Raw genomic sequence first — 13,709 nt, forward strand, 5'->3', positions numbered from 1 at the left:
CTTGAACTTTGATGATTACTTAAATTCCACCACACGAAGGCAAACGACTACATAAACATACTTTATCCATCAATGGTGTTTCACCGTCTCTCATGGACATGTCAGATAGGCATCTGTCCTATCTGCATAAAAATATGATAATAAAATTTTTATGCACCCTGAAGAAGGCATTTTTGCCGATACGTGTAGGTTTGCAGCCCTCTTTTTTCCACTGTTTTTAACTGTTATTGTTATAGCCATTGACAATAAAGGCTTTTTAACTATATTTTTGATCTGGAAGTGTGTCCTTTTTTTTTTGTTATTATTTCCTCATTCAAGAGCACCTTCATATATTTTTTGAAGAACTTCGGAGCATACCGGATTTAGTTTTTTGAATTACATTTATATAATTTAATACATTATTCATACTATAATGATGAACATGCCAGAGTTTATTATACGCATGCTCAAGGAGCGCCATACGCATGCTCAAGGAGCGCCACACGCATGCGGGTCAGTTTTAAGGCCCAAACATACTCGATGCAAGTACGTTAACGCAGATGCACCTTGCTACATAAGCTCAATTTCACATGTCGTTGCGTTGTGAAATGTGTCATCGCTCAATTCATAACAAAACGCAAGTACACGCTGCATTCTCAGCATTGTCGCAAGGGGTGCTAGAGCAGATTTTTTCTTTCAATCAACATCTGTCATGGCGGACTCGGGCAGCAATTTGAATTGAATCTTTTCGAAAAATATATACAACTTTTTGTCCCCAGTCCATTCAAACGAACTTGTTTTGTCTCCGTGTCTCTTCCCCACTCCTCAACTATCGACTCGTCTACCACATCCGGGCTGTATCTGAAAACATAGGCAGCTGACTTGCTGCCTAATCAGTTAATGGCTTAACTGACAGCTGTTTTGAATGAACTGGGTAGGGTTGCACCAGCTGTGCATAAGGTCTCACTAGCTGGTGCAAATGGCCCCTGGTCCCCGAACAGATTGAAAAGCACCTTATTTTCATCCTTCCTCCGTATACAGCCTCCGAAGGCAGCATTTTCCTGGTTTCGGACGCAGCACCGGTTTCGTCGTCACACCCTAAAAAATCTATTGCCCTCTTGTGGTCTGAGGTTTGTAACGTAGTGTATGTACAACAGCATCACGTGTTGGCCATGCGTTGGACAAGTGCTCGCATCTACGTTTGCATACTTGCGTGAAGTATGTTTCGGCCTTTATTGTCAGTTGTTCAGACCAGTGTCTGATTTGGGCTAAATTTAAAATGTCATGTGAACAACCTAACAAAACAAAAAAAAAAATCAGATTTGAGCAAAAAATCAGATCTGGGCCACATTCAGATGCGGTATGAACGTAGCCTCAGATTTGGACGAATCTGTCAATTAGAAGAGAAGTTTGGAAACCTTTTTCTAGTAATTATTACGGTGAAAAACCTGAACAATGTCACACAGTCCTGAATTATATATAATGTTTAATTATACACTGAAGCAAGATCATGCTTTATTCATGCCTTCTATCATTATTTCACAGCTTTTTACGTCCTGTGTGAATTTAGTTCAGAGTAGTTCCAGCAATGTCAGTGTTGAAAGAATATAGATAATTAGTTCTGTACACTAAGGGTAAATTGCACCTTATTTTTGTGTTTGGAAGCTTGTTGTACATAAGACAAAGCCGCCCGCATCTGTCAAACGCTGTGCACGCGCCAACCTTGCACATGCAGAAGTGCTCACAACTGCGATAAGCAGGGCAAAACGTTTGCACTTAACGTGGATGTTTACAAGGATTTATACAGTAGGCCCTGATATGTTGCAGTGCTGATATAAAAATTTAAACTTTGTAACTATGGGCTCTTATGACCTCAGTTCCTGATTCACACTGAAAATGAATGAGGATCACCATGACACAGACAAGCCCACATTATCAAAATTTCTAAAACTTCACCTTGTTTTCTTAAGTTGGAGCTGCGATTTTAATCTTGAAATATATCATTGTCTTGGTGAAAAACAAAGGCATTGTGTGGAGTGAAGAAATGTTTGTTTTGCGTGCTTGCTGCTGTAGTGATGAACACGACTTGAGTGAAATCGTGCAGCTTTGAAGTTCCGCTGTCAAATTTTAATAAATTGCGCATTTATTGACACTTTAAACCAGTAATGTAACGACAGGTATGCTACCCATTGTAACAAAGTAAAAGTGCATTTTTTCATCAGAAATTTGCTTAAGAGTGAAATGTGCCCACCATAAAACATACTCATTAAAGTAAAATTTTTCCATAAAGTAACTCAAGTTAATGTAACGGAGTAAATGTAGCGTGTTACTACCCATTTCTGCTCAGGACACCTTAGCAACTGCACAGCAATGCCCTGGCAACCACCCACAATTCCCTAGCATTGAGGCAGTGACTTTTGCACAGAAAGTGTATGAATCTAGCTGATTCATACATTCTGAAATCCGTGGTTTGGAGTGTTCACCCTTGAGGAAAAAAAATATTTTCCTCGGTTTTTGACAGCTGTTATTTTATCACAATGATATAACCCCCCTCTTCTTCTTTCTGCATCTTGTCTGTCTGTCTGTAAGTGTGTATGTGTGATAGATGGTAATGTCCACTAGTGGAAAAAGGCCATTTTTCACAGCAACTCTATTGTGTTCATTTCAAGCGGCCTGGCTTTAACGGGAGTGCACTTTTCACAGAGAGAGCCACATCCATGTGTTTCTCTGTCTTCAATGTGATTAGACTAATGCTCTCTTCCCTGGGCCTTCCTGTTTTTGCACACAAGACCCCTTTTCATTAATTGCTGACCTTGAACTTTGGCACACAAGCAAGAGAGGACGCAGGGAGGATGTAAAGATGTCTTTGTGACCCTCTCTCTTCACACAGTTCTGTTGTGATGACGTTCGTTTAGCTGCAAACAAACAAAAACACACATAATCGCCCCAAATGAAGTTAAACAAAACCACTGACCTGTAAGAGGGTTGGAGGCAATTGAGTAGTGAAGAGTGTAACAGTGTAATTAAAGGATTTTCAAGTCAACGTTAAATCATTTTTGTTTGCCTTCGTAATCTTTTATCAATATATAATCACTTGCTTCACCTCTGAAATGCCTTTCCTTTTTCAGCTGATGTCACCAAGCCCTCTTATTTTAAACCCCTCCCCCTCTAAACATCTGACTCCTTTCTGGTGTGGAATGTCCACTTTTCATGATCCAATCAATTCCTAATGGAAAAAATCAAGTCCCGTATTTTCTAGTTCAATAACCTGTTTCACTTGGAAATATGTCACATCACAAAAGTAAAATGCGAAATAATGGATTGTACAATGGCCAAAAAGTATTTTGACACTTAAGCCTCTCTTTAAAATATTAGAATTTTACTGCATTCGTTAACAAAGTATCAAAATAGATGGCATCTGCAAACAAAAGATGATTGAGGAGGGTGGAACGTTGCTTATAAAGAATAAACACATTTTCACCTGGGTTATTTTTGACCCACAAATGCATTCTAAGGGAATGTCACCTATGCATTTTATGGATAAAATAAAAATTATACTTTGATTGAAGGTGGCTGAATGCTATTTGGGGCCTCCGTGTGTTGTGTATGAAAATCACAGTCTTTGTAAGTCAGCGGGATGCTAGCACAGGATGATAAGCAGGACATCATTATCTATGTGACACAGCTCTGGTGCTTCGCAGACCTGTTCCTGCCTCGCTGTCACCCATTGCTGAAGCCCACTCTGATGAGCTCATCCCTTCCTGTCACTCTTCTCTCTGCGGGTTGCCAGAGAGCCGAGAACTCTGCCAATTTACACTGTCCGTTTACACTTGCCTGCCACATCTTGGCTGTTACTCTTAAGATCTAGGGCCCTCTTTGCCAGAGGAAATGGATGAATTTGTAATCTGAAAGGCTGCTTTTGTTTCTTTTGGGAACTTTTGAATGTGCTTCAGATGAAATACAATGGATAAACAGATATCAGTTCCAGTAAATTGCCACCGCACTGCCAGCATATTTCATTCCAAATACAAGATATAACAAGCAAGTCAAATCCAAAAATACCAATCTAACCTGTTATTTAGTTGGTGCTTTTATCCAAACTGACTTACCATATGCTTATTACAGGATCAGTACCCAGGAGTCATAGCCTGCATTACCAGTTTTGCTTTGGCAATACTACTATTCTCTGTTGGTACAGCTTTTCTAACCTGCACTTTTAGCTCTGGTAAATAAGCTCACTCTCTCGCTCTGTCTCTCTCTCTCTCTCTCTCTCTCTCTCTCTCATGCAGGATTCTGCAGCTCATTGGATGCTTTCCGAGTTAAGTGTTAGCGCCCAGTGAGCAAAGAAAGCGCTTTGTTTCATATTTGCTGAACTTAAAGATTAAACCTATGTAAACCTGTTAATTCATCATGAAAATGGTATTAGACTGCATCTCTGCAAGCAAGTGTCGTGAGAACATTGCTTCTGTTTATAACCAACGACGCTGTTTACGACAATACAATTGCACGATGTTAGAGCGATCTGGTTCTGTCTCATAACATTGTGTCGCTCGCTCATAATACAAGCACCTTTGACAAGAAGGGCAGAAATAGCTAAAAGAATTGTGTGTAATGCTACCAGAACTACTCAGCTGCAGAGTGAAAACTTAATCATCTTGATAAACAACAATTACATCTGTCATCTCCATCTCTCTAGCATTTCATCTGACGTATACAGGTATTTTCCCTGCCTTGTGAATCAGTTGATTTTAATAATATAATCGGTACATATGACCTACTTATATACATAATAATAATATAAATAGTATAATATTAGTAATATACATGCATAATGTTCAAAATATAATTTTATTATCTATCTTTAATATACATATTATTGTCTTTCAATAAACATCATAACTGATGTAGCAGCAAGGTCCCCTCTTTTAGGATTTCATCTGTTAACATTTTCAGTGCTGGTTAAACTGGTAAGCATTGACTCAAGCTCTTAAAAGAATAGTGCACCCCAAATGAAAATCCTGTGATCACTTTACATTTTCACTTTTTTGCAAACCCTTGACTTTCTTTCTTCTGTGGAACTCAAAAGTAGATGTTGGGTAGAATGCTAGTCTCAGTATTCACTTTCATTGAATGGGGAAAAAAAGATGCAGCGAAAGTGAATATTGACTTAGACCAACATTCTGCCTAACATCTTTTGTGCTACAAAGAAGAGAGACATTCACGTGGGGAACACATGAGGTTGAGTAATGATGATATAAATGTAATTCTTGGGTGAACTATCCTTTTAACTACCTGTTTTTGTTAGAGGTACAGTTGTGCTCAAAAGTTTGCATACCCTGGCAGAAATTGTGAAATTTTGGCATTGATTTTGAAAATATGACTGATCATGCAAAAAAAAAAAACAACTGTCTTTTATTTAAGGATAGTGATCATATGAAGCCATTTATTATCACATAGTTGTTTGGCTCCTTTTTAAATCATAATGATAACAGAAATCACCCAAATGGCCCTGATCAAAAGTTTACATACCCTTGAATGTTTGGCCTTGTTACAGACACACAAGGTGGCAATTAAAGGTTAATTTCCCACAACTGTGGCTTTTTAAATTGCAATTAGTGTCTGTGTATAAATAGTCAGTGAGTTTGCTAGCTCTGACGTGGATGCACTGAGCAGGCTAGAAACTGAGCCATGGGGAGCAGAAAAGAACTGTCAAAAGACCTGCGTAACAAGGTAATGGAACTTTATAAAGATGGAAAAGGATATAAAAATATATCCAAAGCCTTGAAAATGCCAGTCAGTACTGTTCAATCACTTTTTAAGAAGTGGAAAATTCAGGGATATCTTGATACCAAGCCATGGTCAGGTAGACCAAGAAAGATTTCAGCCACAACTGCCAGAAGAATTGTTCAGGATACAAAGAAAAAACAACAGGTAACCTCAGGAGAAATACAGGCTGCTCTGGAAAAAGACGGTGTGGTTGTTTCAAGTTATATCCAATTTTACAACTTTGTTGCAATGGCGATGTGACGCCGTAAACCCTGTAATCCCACAAAAACAAAGATTTAAACAACATTACAGCTCAAATTATACGAGTTTTAACAGAAGAATCAATGTAAGTGCTTTTATAACATTTGGCCCCATTCATTTCCATTGTTAGTGCCTCACTAAGAAGCACTTTTAGGGTGCTGATTTGTCATATTTGGATCACCCCTTGTGGGATTGTGGTTACCAGCCCAACACTAAAATGTGTCTACATAGTACCTTCCAGATTAATTTTAAAACCTCTCACACTGTTATCAGAGCACTCAGAGTAACAGTGAACAGTGCCAACAGCCATTTCTGTGTCTTTTTTTAAAAAAAATGTATTGCACCTCTTTACCTTAATTGCACCTGTGTGTAATCAAAACACGTGAGAGCTCTAAATCTGAGAAAGAGGGCATTAGCTGAGCAAATGATTGTGGCATCGGTGAACGGAAACACTTTCCCAATCACAACAAAACCATAAATGGCCTGCGATCTGTTGGATGCTTCCTCTACAGTATGTATGGATTAAAGCATGTGTGAGAAAAATGTTGATGTAGATAAGCTGGGCTGTTGAGCAAACACTACAGCAAGAGGCGAGATGGTTCAATAAGCTGACCCCAGGACTGATAAAGGACCAGTCTCTCCCTCAACTTGTCCTTATCTGAATGGTTTAAGAGTACAGTGAATGCTGGTCTTAGAACAGAGTTAGACGTCCATTTTGGGAGCATTTTCTGTGCGTTTTAAAATGCAATTTGTTACAAATGTAGAAGTTCAACTTATTGATGTAACTGATTATTTTAGAGTCAGAAATCAGTGCATTGTAAATAAGTTCCGTGTACTGTGGCAAGTTATAAGATGTGCACTGATTGTGGAGAAAATCTGCAAAATGGGTTTAAATATGAAAAATATGTTGAAGTCAATGCGAAGCACCTTTTACAAACCAGTTTACATACGAAATATGACATTTTTGAATGAAACAGAATGTTCAACAAGGAAAAATGTATAGGCTGGGACTTTACCATCGGTAATTGATTGGATCATGAAAAGTTGGCATTAAATACCAGAATGGAGTCAGGTTGTTAGAGGGCTGGACATTTGAGCGGGATTCAGACATCAGCTAAAATGATCAAATTGTGCAAATTATTGAATAACCAAACATGCAAGCCAAGGGATGGGGGATGTGTAGAACTTTGTGCAAAAATTTTGGCCGCAGATTTCGTGTAGGTCTCGTTATTAGTCTAACGTCACGTAATGAATGTGGGAAGATAAGGATTTTTTCATCAAAACACTGTATTTTTCCAAATAAGGAAATCTTTAATTGTATGAAAAACAATTTTTGCAAATGTCTCCATAAACACTGTAAAAAGAAATGTTTTCTGCAGAGATTTACAGCCGTGGCTCTTAACTACAACCATAATGTCAGACAGACTTAAAAGATTCACTGTTTCCCCTCTGAATCACCCATCCAATCCCCTCTGTTCATCAACTGAAATTGTGTAATCATGGATTTTTCTCTCTTCTCCACACACACAGAACATTGACATCACCAACTTCAGCAGCAGCTGGAATGATGGGCTCGCTTTCTGTGCGATTTTTCACACCTACCTACCGGCTCATATTCCTTACCATGAACTCAACAGCCAGGACAAGGTCTGTGTGCTTACACAAATTGAGTGAATTCAAGTAAATTCGGCCACCTTTGCCATTTAGGTGACTGTCAAAAGTAGCCCAATTTACCTGAAATCGTTTGACATATTCCATTCTTCAATATCGCAGTTTAGCTAAAAGTATTGTACGAAGACATGCATATAATTCCTATTAATTCAAATTACATCAATTCTTTCTATCTTTTGCAGAGGCGAAATTTCACTTTGGCCTTCCAGGCAGCGGAAAGCGTGGGAATTAAATCCACACTGGTGAGTTTAAATTAAGAGCAGCTAATTCTGACATGCAGCATATTAAAGTTCATCAAAACCTTGGGTTTAGAATGGATTATCACTTCAAATACAATTGCATTATGTTAAGGGGATGTACAGTACATGTTATAATATATTATCACATTTTTCAGCAGTCTGAGTGGAGTCAGTATGTTCCTCCTTTTGAAATGAGGCAGCTGCATTTAATACACCATCTGTTACTAATTTCATTTTATTTCATATAGCTGTGAATGCAATAAAACTGACTGCTGTGCTGTAACAATACATTGTTGGCTCTGAGGTTATTCAACAAGCAGTGGCAAGATACGTGTGTAACAGAGCACACAACAACACAAATGTAATATTCTGACTAGTTTCTCTTGGATTTCTGTATCTGAATCACAGGACATTGGTGAAATGGTGCACACAGAAAGACCAGACTGGCAGAGTGTTATGACCTATGTGACAGCCATTTATAAGTATTTTGAGACCTGAGAATCTTCTTGAACATGGCTTTTCTTGGCAGCTGTGGTCTTACCTCGCTCATTTTTCCTTGCTGTGGGATGCAATACCTAAGATGCTATAACAGTGCTAAAACTACATTTCCCAGAAGCCTCAGCTGTGCAAGGGGGAGCTTGATCAACCTACCCACTACCTTGCCAACAACCTATATGAAGCATGCATCAGGACCATATCTGTAGTCATGACAACTTGCGACTAGTACTTTCTCTGTGTTTTCACAGATTGGCTGCAGAAACTGGTCAGAATCTACTAAGCTTCTTTGATCAGCAATACTTTACAAGTGGGGTGGGAAGTTGTTGGGATTGTAAAAGAACCCGTAGACAAGACAGCTGTATATTCTCTGTCTAGCTTCCCAATGGACTATCGTATTCCTTTATGAATGTTGCCAAACTCTTTTCATGAAGAACTATAGTGTATTCCATTGTGCCATTTCAGCAACAAAAAAACGTTTTTTATCCCCAAATGGGATTGCCTTTGAAAGATGCCTTGTTTTCTAGTTTTGTCATAAGGATGCACTCGCTGTGGCAGGTTTGAAAAAGATTGGTCTGAGATTATCAGTGTTTATTTATTCCAAAGAGAGATGCCACAAAATCCATTCCCTGTATTTTTTTTATTTATTTTTTTAGCCTCGATAAGCTCTACTTTGTCTCTTTAGATAATGTTTTTTTTTTTTTTTTTTTTTTTTTTTTTTTTGGTTCATTTTTTTCTTTATGTGTTTTGTTTTTTGCTTTGTTTGACAAGGCTTTTGTTGCAGTTTTTTCTGTTTGCTTTTTTGTTTTGGCTACACGTTACAATAAAGTTCCATTTGTTAACATTAATTAACAATATTAGTTCAAATTAACAAACAATGAACAATACTTTTACAGCATGTATTACTCTTGGTTAATGTTCATTTCAACATATAGTAATACATTTTTTTAAATCAAAAGATTTATTGGTTAACATTAGTTTATGCACTATAAACTAACATGAACTAACAATAAACAATGTATTTTTTATTAACTACAATTAACAAAGATTAATAAATGCTGTAAACAATATATTGTTCATTTTTAGTTCATGATATCTAATGCATTAACTAGTGTTAACGAATGGTACCTTACTGTAAAGTGTTACTTTTGTTTGTTTTTGTTTTGTAAATAAGACAGAGCTCCATTATGATGTTTTCTCTGTACCCTTTTCATACACTAAATACAAGCCAATTATGACTTTCATATGTAATCTACTGAAGCTACTTTGTTTTCAAGGATTGATAGATATTCCTTGCCTTTTTGATGGCCTTCAAAATGCTTCAAGGTCTTCTTTTTTTGTTTGTTTTTTTTAAATTAAGCAAAGAAATTCATGGCTGCTTATTTTGTATTTTACAGGATACTAATCCTTATTTAACACATAATCCCAGATGGGTTCTGGAAGATTGCTGATTCAGATTGGGTTTGTCTTACTGGTGTTAAAGCACAAATAAAAAAGGCTGAATGTGTATTTGCTAAAAAAAAAAAGTGAAACCTCAGGCTACAATCCATCCACACTGTCGACTCATGGTTTATGTTTATATCTACATGCATTGTACATCTTGTACCTGTTTTAGACGTCCGTCTATAAGATAAGCATCCGCACACATACGAATCTTTCAACTAAAGCCTTACGTGGAAATGGAATATGCCTAAAAAGAGCACAATTCTTGTTATCTGAAGTGCAAAGGTTTACTTGCTCTGCTGTCTTCAGTGCACTGCCTTCCATTTTGTTTAGTTTTTTAACCTTAATTTGATTTCTGTAAAGACAATTTCAGACATCCTTGAGGGGATCAAATGGGTTACGACGTGTATGCTTATTAGCAATTATTGTGTTTAAAATTAACTTTATGTGAACAGCAAATAATGGTTGTTTAAAATTTTTTAATTTATTACATTTATGCTGCAAAGAGCTCTATTGTGTTTTAAATGATGAATTTTGTTTGAGAATGCTCTGTGGCACATTGGTTTTTTTTGTATATGGAAATGTGATGGACATTAGCATTGATTAAATTTCCTGCAAAAGATCAGTTGTGACAAACTTTTTGTTTGGTCTTTTTTTTGTGAGATTGTGAGAGGTTTTAATCGCTCTGTTTTGTAATCTAATCATGTGGAGTGACACAAGACTTTGATTTGAACCAAATCATGCCCTTGTCATATCTAACTGTGCTTTCCTTTACTGCTTAGAATCATTCATATTTGTATAAATTCCTCATCAACGCTACAGAATAGATTTGCTTCACATGAAAGATACAGAGAGAACTGTAAAAATTAAAAGGAGTTTTTGCTAAATAAAGTGCTTTGATTGGGAAGATGATCTCTTTTATAAAAGTTTTATGAAAGCAATATTTGTCTATACGAATTCAGTTTTTTAAGATTTTCATGCAAGTTTGCATGTGTTGATCCATGTTTAAATTCCGTTAGTGAAATTGTTTATCTCTTCACAATAACTATTTGTTGTAACTCACAAATTCTATTATGATCACACCTCAATGACCTCTGCTTGCATCATCTTGGTCATAGGATGGACTAAACTCTCTTAAAATGTGATACATGGACAATAAATTAATGCCAGATGTAGCCTTTGTCAACCAAATTAAAAGGACACTGCATCTACGTGCACTTCCGCTGTCAATTCGGAATGGACTTCAAAGACGATGATTAATCTTACACTTCAGTAAATATCCTTTAGTCCTTTTATTCTCAGTTTACTTCATTACTACATGACTTGTTTTACACATAGATAACTAGTATTGGCTTCATTAACTAACATCTTAATGAGTTTTGGGTTCCTTGCTACAGTCACCTTTGGCTTGCTCACTTGGTGCCTAAAGACAAATAATTTTCTTTTAAACTGCTCAATGAGGACTTCAAAGCTGAAGTATGTAATTCCTGCGTCACTAGCGCCACCAAACAGAATTGCAAAAATTAACTTTGGTTTCAAAGCTTTCTGAATAACACCCCATCCTCCTGCTGTTAGTCAAACAAAGAGATGGTCCCGCCCCCCAATTATGCAACTGGTTGAGTAATGTTGTTGGGGCAGGTCTAAGCAGGTTACTCAAAACCCACAGAGCAATTTTCATAGCGCAACAAATGTTAGATACTTCAGCTCTTCAACTCTGGTGCATTTTTGGGATGCCACGTGCAATTTTTCACACTCCAAATTAAAAGCTCACCATTCACACATACTGTGGACTAATTGCCAAAAAAATTTCTCATGTTTTCAGAAACCTCTCCAAATAATAATAATTAAAAAAAAAAGACTCCAATTATTCCTAAATAATATTGTATATGTTACAATCTTATAATTAATATATATTTTTTGCTGTTGTCCTAACTTTGTAAACATGTAATTCTGGTTCTATTCACTCAATCTCCCTCCATGTAGTCTTATTTTATTCCACTAGATGGCAGCAAGTACTAGACATTTTTTTTCCTCTTTCACCTTCCATCACAAAATCTGAAATGTAGGTGGTGCACTAACGCATTTAAGCCCTCCCAGATGTGCTCATTCATAGACATTCAGTCTAATTTTCAGTTCACGCACCACCCCCCTTTTTCATTGAATATCTCGGCCTCTGAGTGGACTAGAAGCTCAATCTGTCACAGGTGTCGTTAGAAAGCTAAGATCCTCCCCTTTGCAATTATGTATAACATTTTATCATCAATAGTCGATGACATATATTTCCAGCGATTTGTTTAGCATGCTTTTGCTGCTCAACGGCATATTTTGTTCTAGACATCTAAAATATAAAATTGGACTATTCACACAAGCAACCTCACAAACAAGTAAAAAATGGCTCTTTTATTTTTAATATTTTTAGAAAACTGCCATAGGTAAAAGCAGATTTGGGGTTTACAGCAGCAGTGATCGGCGCATAAAAGAGACGTTTGTATTTGATGTCTTACAGAAATCATATTTCGCTTTGTGATTCTTTTGAAAATCTTTCGAACTGTGATTTTAGGGCAACAAAATAAACTGTACAGTTGCATTGAGAATGAAAGCTTTTATTTGATATATGATTTGTCTATTTACATGCTATCTGAAAGACTTTTATATTCACATTAATATTTCTACCACATAACCTCAACGTGACGCTGATTTGTGACGTGAATTTTTTCAGGCCTTATTTTGTTATTTTATGTAACATAAATTCAGAAGTGATGGTTATCTATGAAATGTTCAGATTCTAAGCTTTCAAACAGTACCATATTTGCCTGACTTGTGTATTCGAAGACTTTAACATTTTTAGCGTAAATTTTTTTATGAGACATAGCGCCCCATTTTGGACTCGCCAGCGGCTCCACAGAGTTGAAGAGACATTACAGACATTACAGCATCATTTTCTGTTACAGAATCATTTTCTGTAAAGCTGAAATACTGTGTGTTGTGAAAAGCGCAATACAAATAAAAATGACTTGAACTGATCATTACCCTGAAACCACTGGCCACTGACCAATAAACAATTATTTTAACACATTTGCACATTTCTGGTAGCCTCAAGTAGGTTTATTCTTTCATTTCTGAAACTAAAAATCTTGCAACCAAGAATACTTTGGATGTAGTAGTTAATCCAAGGGCATATGAGCATGAAACTGTAGGCAAGGAATGGTTATCAAACAGATTCTTCCTAAGAAAAAATGACATTTCCTGGAAATCAGGCATGATACTTATGGGAAAAAATCAAAAAAGGAAAAAAAAAAAAAAAGGTCTTCTTTTAAACCAACAAAACTATCTTTGTCTTGGGGAAAGAAATGAGCCAGCAAAAAGGTACAGTATATTTAAACAGCTCTGAGGTAGGTGTCTGTATATTTGTGATGAGGGTTTTTGAGTGTGTAAACAAGGCTGTAGTAAAAGATGCCTGACACCTGATATACTGCTAAGGTAGGCTATTTTGCATATGGATTATGTAGCATGACCAGTGTCCAAAACATTTGTAATGACATTACAGTTTTGTGTGTGCTGCGTGCTTTAATGAAGTCCCTGATGGGTGGACCTCAGCCTCTGGTTTGTTGATTACCTACATTTATCTTCATGCGGCCCTGAGGTGAACCAGGATATTTAAACTGCTGTACGTGAGAAACCACACAACCTCACCGTACCCATCACAGCCGATCCCACCCCAAGCCCCCACTCCTCCTTATGTTCACATGTGCTGTTGTCAGGGGCAGACTGGCCATGGGGAGAACCGGTACTTTTCCCGGTGGGCCTGTCGCGAAACGGGGCGAACGGTGCCAAATAGGCGGCGATAAGCTGAAA

The 13,709-nt window shown here is 37.1% G+C and overlaps 1 protein-coding gene across 1 annotated transcript in view; it reads left to right on the forward strand.

The window, feature by feature from the left end:
* LOC127428408 (cytospin-A-like) overlaps nucleotides 1-10,755 on the forward strand; it is a 45,689-nt gene extending 34,934 nt beyond the window's left edge. The window contains 3 exon segments of the mRNA XM_051676759.1: nucleotides 7,537-7,653; nucleotides 7,860-7,919; nucleotides 8,325-10,755. Of these exon segments, the coding sequence (XP_051532719.1) occupies nucleotides 7,537-7,653; nucleotides 7,860-7,919; nucleotides 8,325-8,414 (267 nt within the window). The 3' untranslated portion in view covers nucleotides 8,415-10,755.
* The last annotated feature ends 2,954 nt before the right edge of the window (nucleotides 10,756-13,709 follow it).

This window comes from Myxocyprinus asiaticus, chromosome 38, assembly GCF_019703515.2.
Source record: "Myxocyprinus asiaticus isolate MX2 ecotype Aquarium Trade chromosome 38, UBuf_Myxa_2, whole genome shotgun sequence".
Classification (NCBI taxonomy): domain Eukaryota; kingdom Metazoa; phylum Chordata; class Actinopteri; order Cypriniformes; family Catostomidae; genus Myxocyprinus; species Myxocyprinus asiaticus.